Source organism: Cucurbita pepo, chromosome LG20 (genome assembly GCF_002806865.2).
Source record: "Cucurbita pepo subsp. pepo cultivar mu-cu-16 chromosome LG20, ASM280686v2, whole genome shotgun sequence".
Lineage (NCBI taxonomy): Eukaryota > Viridiplantae > Streptophyta > Magnoliopsida > Cucurbitales > Cucurbitaceae > Cucurbita > Cucurbita pepo.
Genome location: NC_036657.1, coordinates 637,062 through 645,763, shown reverse-complemented (window position 1 = coordinate 645,763; position 8,702 = coordinate 637,062). Strand labels below are relative to the sequence as shown.

At 35.2% G+C, this 8,702-nt stretch overlaps 2 protein-coding genes across 3 annotated transcripts; one reads left to right on the top strand and one right to left on the bottom strand.

Annotated features, from left to right (window-relative positions):
- The first annotated feature begins 2,028 nt into the window (after positions 1 to 2,028).
- Positions 2,029 to 4,381, top strand: LOC111783131 (heavy metal-associated isoprenylated plant protein 7-like). The gene is made up of 3 exons (XM_023664026.1): positions 2,029 to 3,609; positions 3,691 to 3,772; positions 3,901 to 4,381. Exons 1-3 carry the CDS (start codon positions 3,598 to 3,600, stop codon positions 4,179 to 4,181), a joined length of 375 nt encoding a protein of 124 aa, XP_023519794.1. The 5' UTR covers positions 2,029 to 3,597; the 3' UTR covers positions 4,182 to 4,381.
- Positions 4,239 to 8,378, bottom strand: LOC111783129 (aspartyl protease APCB1). Of its 2 annotated transcripts, XM_023664025.1 has the most exons (10): positions 8,282 to 8,378; positions 7,514 to 8,185; positions 7,144 to 7,261; positions 6,339 to 6,568; positions 6,004 to 6,243; positions 5,524 to 5,677; positions 5,347 to 5,426; positions 4,913 to 5,027; positions 4,732 to 4,804; positions 4,239 to 4,557 (listed from the first exon to the last, which is right to left on the bottom strand). In XM_023664025.1, exons 2-10 carry the CDS (start codon positions 8,101 to 8,103, stop codon positions 4,445 to 4,447), a joined length of 1,713 nt encoding a protein of 570 aa, XP_023519793.1. In that variant the 5' UTR covers positions 8,104 to 8,185; positions 8,282 to 8,378; the 3' UTR covers positions 4,239 to 4,444. The 2 variants fall into 2 exon arrangements, with proteins under 2 accessions (XP_023519793.1, XP_023519792.1); XM_023664024.1 differs by having other exon boundaries at positions 7,514 to 8,368.
- Between the last annotated feature and the right edge of the window lie 324 nt (positions 8,379 to 8,702).

The window sequence follows — 8,702 nt, the reverse complement described above, 5'->3', positions numbered from 1 at the left end:
TCTTTTGTTTTTCTTTAATGTAGCGTTTTTTATTTTTACCGCGGTAAAATATAAATCCTGTTAACCTGTCGGTACTATTATTCTCTCTCTTGTTTTTTATCTTTATCGATTGGCAAGGGTAGTTTGGGAAATCAACAGAATTTTAATATTTAACTAAATCAAAATATCTTTAACAAAATTAATTTTATTTAAATTTTAAGATTCCTAAATTTTCAATCTCACATTTGTAGTTTATTTACTCGAAACGGATTTTAAAAGTTTTTACGTAATAAATCTATATAATGAATTTAATATTATAATACATATGTATTTAAATAAAATATGACTATAGAAGTGACGTCAATATTGAGGCCAGCAAAACTTCATTTTAAAATATTAAACCATATTTTATCATTATATTCTTGATTTTTTTTTCCATTCTAAAAGTCCAACCTAGAATAGCACACTTTTAACTAATTGTAGTTAAAATTTTATTTACAGGACACTTTTAACTAATCGTAGTTAATTGAACTACGGCCTCAGTTTAGGTATATGTATTTATATATATATTATACTAGTTTAGGTATATGTATTTATATATATATTAAGTATATGTATTTATATATATTAACTAATTGTAGTTAAAATTTAACTACGGCCTCAGTTTAGGTATATGTATTTATATATATAAGAGGTAGAATTCAAATACATTTGCAAAAAAAGTTGAGCTATCTTCGAAAAAAATGAAGTCTCTAATCATGTTATGTTTAATCGTGTTGGTTGCTTTGAGGAACAATATGATGGGGTTTTGTTTTGCAGAATCTAAGCTACAATTACCGATGTGTTTGGCAGAATCTAAGCTACAATTACCGTTCGTGAAATGGAAAGTGAATATTTTAAACGAAATGACTGCTTCAACTCTAAATGTTCATTACAAGTCAAAAGATGACGATCTAGGTGAGCACGTACTCCGCGTTGGAGATAATTACAACTGGAGTTTTAAAGAAAATTTTTGGATTACTACGTTGTTTTGGTGCCGTTTTAGCAGCAAATATGGACAAGTTAGTGGTGATGTTTTTTGGACAGCCAAATGGGATTGGTTTAATGAACAATGTGCTCATCATAATTGCACTTGGACATGTCGAGACCAAGGTATTTACATGTATTTTGAATCTCTCAAAGCCTTCCGATTAATGTATAATTGGAATAATGCCTTCGAGTTAATGTAATAAATAATTTTATAAATAAAAACGTTCCTTATCTTTTCTAAGGTTAAAGGTTCAATTCTATACAAATTTGATNTCATAAATAAAAACGCTCCTTATCTTTTCTAAGGTTAAAGGTTCAATTCTATACAAATTTGATTTTCAAAACTTTAAAATTTCAATAATGCCCTCAAACTAATTAGATTGGATAGGATAGCCCTAGCATCGAGGCACTATCATGGATGCGTTGATAGAAACTTTCTGGTGATGCTATGTATATGACGGCGGTAAAAGTCACACGTGTCAATGACTCCAACATGGCGCCAACAAACATGTACAAATCTACGACGCGAAGCTTACGAGAGTTATTTTTGGTTGGGGGACCACATCATTTGTAAATATGGTACAAGGTTATCCTCTTCAGAGAGGTACAACAAAATTTCATCTAAATGTCATATCATATCTTAGATTCAAACTAATAATACAATACATTAGTAACAGTCCCACTAGACATTATATATACATTTAAATAAACAAGGTAACAAAGTTATGGTGACATTCCATTTGGTAAAGTGGGTTCTTATTATCTCATTCATAGTCGTTTACAAATTTGAAATTTCAATCAATAAATAGAGCATATGCAGTACGTTTAAAAACTCATTGAATGAGCGGTTTACAATTTTGGAATTCATTATTTAGTTTAAGGTTTTAATGAAATAGAAGGCATNAAAGAAATCTAAAATAAATTCTGAGTATTTTACCTAAATTTGTTGTACATAAATAATGAATGGTGGACATTTAAACTTTACATGGATATTAATAATCATAAATTGTTGAACGTAGAACTGAAAGGAACCAATAAAATACATAATCCGTTACTAAAGGAGATAGCAGCTAAGGAGTGCTCTAAATAGGTGAGAAAATTAAGGTGAAACATGCCATTATAGCAACTCAATTTGGGTATATATATAAAACAAAACAAAGAAGGGTTTCGTCAAAAAGGGGATAAAAAAGCGACCAAACTCCATAGAAAATGGAGTCTGTAAACACATTATGTTTCATTTTATTGTTGGGTTTGGGATCAAACATGCTTATGAAGCCATGTTTTGCAGAACCTGCAGAATCCAAGGTACAGCTTCCATTTTCTCGATGGCAAGTGACCATTTATAATCATATGGAGTCAACTTTGATGGTTCACTGCAAATCAAAGGACAACGATTTGGGCAGGCATGACATCAAGAAAGGGGATAACTACTTCTTGAAGTTCAAAGAAAATATTTGGCAAACCACACAGTTTTGGTGCCATTTTAGCAGCAAATATGGACAGGTTACTGGTGATGTTTTCTGGCCGGAAGAAGGAAGCCGGCTTAGCGATGAATGTAAGGATCATAACTGTGTTTGGTCTGCTCAAGACGGTGGGATTTTCTTATTGCGTGGTTCTATCAATTCCTATCAGCTAGCCTACCCTTGGAAGAAATGATGTGAATCCCACTTTTATTTCCAGTCATTTCAACCCAAACTAATAATGAAATTATAATGAAATTTATAATTCTTTACATAATTTCTTCCTCTTTCAAATTTGTGTCTAATCTTCGCACATTGAAAATGATTCTTAAAGTCGCATCATCTTCAAGTTTAGTGCAAGGAAGAATAAAATACATTCAGAATCTTAACAACAAGGTATGATGCTAAGGAAAACAAGACTTTGACCTTTGTTTGAGCTTTCTACTTTGTCTACGTTTGTTAAATTTGGCTTTGTCGAGGTTTGAATTTGTGTAGTTCAGTTATCGCTTGATGAAGGATCGAACTATTGATCTTTAGAAAGATAATAATTGGTGCCTTGAGACATTGGCTATGGTCGGATGGACAAAGGTTTATAAGATTATGCTGCCTTAACTTGGGATAAGTTAGAACACTTAGCAAAGGAAGTTCGATTACACAACTCTAAAGATTTGGAATATTCCTTCATATAAAGCAAAAGACAGATGTTTTCTAAATGGTTGCTGCCATGGCTTGCTCTGCTGAACCTTTAATGTATTTTTGAAGGAGAAGCATAGACTTATGGTGTGGAAAAGAATAATGGCTTTCTGGCTAAAGAATGGATACCTTCTTTTTCTCCATAGAAAAAACATGAAGGGAGAAGCAAAGCTAAAAAAGCCAAGAATAATGAACAACCAACGCACCACAATGCGGAATCAGGTTCCAAATATTAATAGCAATAATGTTGTTGTTGTTATTCAATGTTTTGATATTCTCTCGCCAATCAATACCATCGTTAAACCCAGATTTTGAAGTCCATCCCTTTCAAGTTTTGGGAGAAACCCATCAGTTTTTCTCTCTGTCTCTGTGTTTAAGCATCATAGTGGCTTAGATTCCAGGAGAAAGGTTCTGTTTTTCTTTTGTCAGTGATTTAATGACTGGAAAGGCAAGTTCAATCTTACCAACTTTTTCCATTCTTCTTCTTCATTGACAATATTGAACTGTTTTCCCTTGACAACTATGGCAGTTTTTCTGGATGGTTTTGAGGATTCACATGGACTGTAATGGATGTTACAGGAAAGTAAGAAGAGCTCTTCTCAGTATAAAAGGTGAAATCTCTCTCTTTTTATCTCTTTTTCTCTAGAGAAATTAATATGGCTGACTATTTTCTCTCTGTCTCTCTTCAATGGATTCTATTCGGTATCTTATGACATGTAAATCCTTGTCTTCTTGCTAGAGTTGGAGGACCATTTGATAGAACAAAAGCAGTGCAGGGTAAGCGTTTGTGGAAAGTTTAGCCCTCAAGATATAGCAATCAAAATAAGGAAGAAGACCAACCGCAGAGTAGAGATATTGGAGATTCAGGAGTGTGATACCTTCACTGAAAACAATGATATCCAAGGACCCTTCATCATCAATGCCTGGAAATGCCAATCCAACTATGACCAAGCTGAAATTTGTTGTAAGCATGAAGGTAACAAAGAAGAAAAGGAAGAATTAGCTTCGTCTATAACATAAACTGTTCTTCATCTTTCATATTATTTTGCCATTTTTATGTGTCACACATGCAAATTCCTTCATAAAACCATATGCATTTAGTTGTTTACCAGTCGAATAACATATAGTTGATCATGTAAGAATTAAGCAGTCCAGTGCTTATAGACGTTATTTGGAAAACTTACTATTTTATTCACAAATGAGCAATTCATATTCATAGACAGAACAATCTAGGGATGCCATGTAACAACGACTACGTAGTTTATGTGTAGACTGACAGTGTATCAAAAGAGTGGGAGGCGTTTCATTCTTCTCGGATTGTGACAGTCGGATGAAGTCCATCCAATCCTGTTATTCACGTTGTCGTAAACGACCAACTTCCCACGCAATGCGTTGTCTGAAAGATAAAACCATGAAGTATAAATTTGAATTCAGGAAAGGTTAAAATGATGCTTGAGTTGATTTTCTCAGTTATGTCAAACAGACTCTTGCAATGTTGAAAACTCAATGGGTTCATGAGGTAGCATACATAAATTCATACAAATTCTTGAACTTTCTAAACTGTTTTTACCTCCAAGAATGGTTGTGGACCCATCATGTACCTGGCTTCCATCAAGAATTCCCAAGCATACATTTCCTTCTTTCTGCAGAACATGGAGTCGTTACTCCACAATATTTATAAACATGCATATAACAGCAGGAGAAATATGTCTACTATATATTTTTTTTTTATAGGAAATAAATAGACTTACATTGATGACTAAATAATTCTCTGGAGGAATCTCAAGTTTTGTGGACACAATCCAAAATCTGCTCTCGAACTGAAGCGTTAAAGGCTTGAAGAACCGCTTGACATCTTTAACAGATCTGCAGGCGTTCACACAAAATTTAGATTCTAGCAATAGTGGAGAGATAAGGAAATGTGTTATTCTCCCAAGAATTTATGTCTTTTTAAGCTAGAAACTTCCAATTTTTCCTTTATTTCTCCTCCTATCTAATTGTTCATCAAGGTGTTTTAGAAACAGAAGAAAATAAGCAAAGTTTTCAAGTACAAGGAATCCATATTGATGAAGTAATTGATCAGTCATACGTAAAGATGTAAGAGAAAATTTGAAGAACTAAATGCTATCCATGTCAATTACGCAATCTTACTCTATCGAAGAATGTCGTCATATCTGTCTTATACCTGATAGATGATTCAGTTCTCCAACAAATGATATCTGATGAATCTTGAACAATAAGCCCAAACGCTGAGAGTTCTTCAAGCTGCAGAGGAATGGAGGTTCTTAATCATCAGATAATTTTTTTTTTTCGCAGAAACGAGAAGGAAGTTCACTCTGGCCCACTATGCCTTGAAACTTACAGATGCAACCAACTGAGAATATGCTTCTTTTGTGAAGTAGGTGTAGGAGCTGCCACTATCGAAAACTACTCGTCCACGGTTGCTACCCCAAGTATCGAAACTCAGTGGGCTGCTTCCATAATCTATCCTCACAACCTTTGTTTGATAAAAATCTCTGAAATTATAAAATTGAAGTGGTTAAAGATCAATGAAGTACAACGAATTAAGTACAATGTTGAATTCTTTGGCAGCGAACCATGTCATGCTCGATTGGCATGCTTTCATGAGAAGGGCATAGTTCTTTGGTATCTTTGTTTTTCTGCTGTTTTATGAGGCATTTGGCTAGAGAGAAATATGAGAACTTTTAGAGGAGTTGAAGGGTCTGATCTCTAGTTGAATTTAAGGTCAACTTTTATTTTCATCTTAAAAAAAATTAGTTGGAAGAAGAATCTTGTCGAGTAAGACAAATTTACACCCATAACAGGTGTAATCCATACTCACATGGAAGGGCTGTCAAGCATGGCAACCCATGCCATCCCCCACTGTGGCACAAAATCATCACCTAGAAACATATATCCACCACTTGCTGGATCACCGGTAAGACAGTGACCTACCACATTGTTTATGATCCCTTGACTCGCCAACTGGGAAGGTAAACTAACTTTAGCCCTGCTTAGTCCTAGAATGCCATCAGTCTTCGACAACGTGTTCAATAGCACGCCTTGCTGATCATATGCACACCTTGTAACCAAACAAACTAGAGAAATTTAGAACTGGACATTAGAAATAAAACTTGGATAATCTATACTACAGAGGAACAGGAGAAAAAATTATACCCGAAAATGGCGTTCAACTTGGTCAACGATCCATTGGAGAACTTTAAGGTAAACTCATCTTTAACAAGAACCCCTAGAGAGGAGCTCTGGTCAGCATATTGAATCTCGTAGTCACACTGATGGCAGGTTGCACACTGATCGCCATTATAATTTCTTTGAACTTCCATACACAAAGAGTCCTTGAAAGATACAACGTTCTCTCTTTTTGGCTTGTATAACGGACTTCTTCCCTACATTAACTATATCATTAGATTAATGTTTTGTCATCTTCCACAAAGTCCCGTAATCTACGATGGTTGGTTGCTCAATAAAATGTTGCAACAAAAATTGAAGGATGAGTGCCTCGCACTGATAAGAAAATAAAATGTTTGTGTTTATAACTTAGTTCGTATTATATTGCCCAATCTCTCTGAATATTCTATAAGATCAAACTTTGATTATCCGTTCAAGTTGGTTCAGCTGGTGCTATTCGACCCACTAAAAATTTTCAGTTTCCAATTGTGAATTTATTTGTCTTTTCCTTCCTTTTCCTTCATCTTCCCTTCACATTCTAGAATTCAACCAAACTACAACTCTAAAATAGTTCCATTGAAGACCATCAAACAACATTCCATTACTCATTTGAACAAAAAATGTGAGAAACCTCTCCCTAGTGTGAAGGAATCCCCATACGAGAACCAGGTAAGATCTCGTGTGAAGGAAGAATGTTGTAAAAAAAGAAGTTATAATAGTGGCTTGATACAATGAATTATAGCAAATTAATATGTAAAACAAGAACGAAAATTCAATAACATTAGGACATTACCTTGCCACAACTGGTGCAAGGAGCGTCACACTGAACCCATGTCAAGTCGCTCCCAGTATCAATGTCGAGGAAGTAAGGTCTTGGTGGCTCTCCAACCATTATGTAAGTATAATACAATCTATAGGTTGTCGAAAATCCATGTTAGTGCAAGTAATGGCATCTTCATGACAAACCCTGTATGCAGTCTACACAGAATGCTCAAATGCACAAGCTTAAACATTCTAATTTATAGTTAAAACCAGTAGAACCATCTCTGAATATGACTTGTGCTACATAATTTCTATGGTCATTCAAAGTGGCATTAACCCACATCACCATTTTAAAGTCGATGAAAAAGTTGGAGCTGGTATGAGCAAAAAGAAATACATACCCATCTGGATAAATATCTCCACGCACAGGAAAAACGGCTGAAGAGTCAGATTTTAAAGTGGAAGAAATCAATTTGGTAGGCTTGGGAACTCCAAGTACATCATTGAAAGCTGCACTCAGATCATCCTTATTTAGACCCTTAGTCCTGCCCAACTTAAGCTGGAAATCACTGCTGTCACCCAACTCCGATTGGAAATAAAGGGGAAACAGCAAGGAAGTACGGCGATCATCATCATTCTTCTCGGAACTACGAAGTTCCTGAAGGGTCTCCGGAAAACTGGAAGAATAAAGATAAATAGCAACGAGGGCAATGCTTAATAAGACGACGAGCTTTCTAGGAGTACCAGCAAAAAGCTCCCTCGACAAAGGAATACTTCGCTGATTAGAAGGGGTCTGAATCGGAAGATCCGGTGGGAGAGTCAAATGGTTGCTGTTGGGTTCTCGTTCTTCTTGACCAACGGCAACGGATTCGCGGGGAGATTCCGAGAAGTCGTCGGTGAGTGTAAAAGCAGTGATGGATTTACCCAACGACGGATTGTCCGGTGGCGGAAGAGTGATTATGACGACCCCTTTAATCTTATCGGACTCCATCTTCGACCACCGAGGAGCTACAGGAGTTCCAAATGAAAGAAGCGACAGTGGAATCCGCTTGTTACTTGGATTAAGTCTTCATCTTTGAAGCCCTCAAAGTCAAATTGTGAACATAAATCAATGGATTGGGATTGGGGTTAGCAGAAAGTCCACGATGGGAAGGATCTCGGAAGCTTACATGTTGAACAGGGCCAGAGTCAGGATCAGGATCAGCGTGGGCCATCGTTACCGGGGTCTTCAGATGATCAACGCGGGGAATGCACGCACCAGTGAAAACCAAATTTCTTTATCCACTTTTTTGTGGATTCTTTAATGATTTATTAAAATCATTTCTTGTGTTAAAATTAAAATAATAACTTCAAAATACAATTTTTGACGTTTTCATAACTACCGATGATTTTGTTGAAAATTCAGATTGTTTTTTATTTTTACATCATTTAAAAAATTATTTGGTAATTGAACTAAAATGATTTCGTAATTTAAAGAACATTTATAACGAAAAAAACTACCAAAAACGGTAAATTTTAGATCCAAATCCCGCGTGTTTAATATAATTAAATGTAGGCAATGAGAAAAAAAAAAAAAAAAAAAAAATTTTC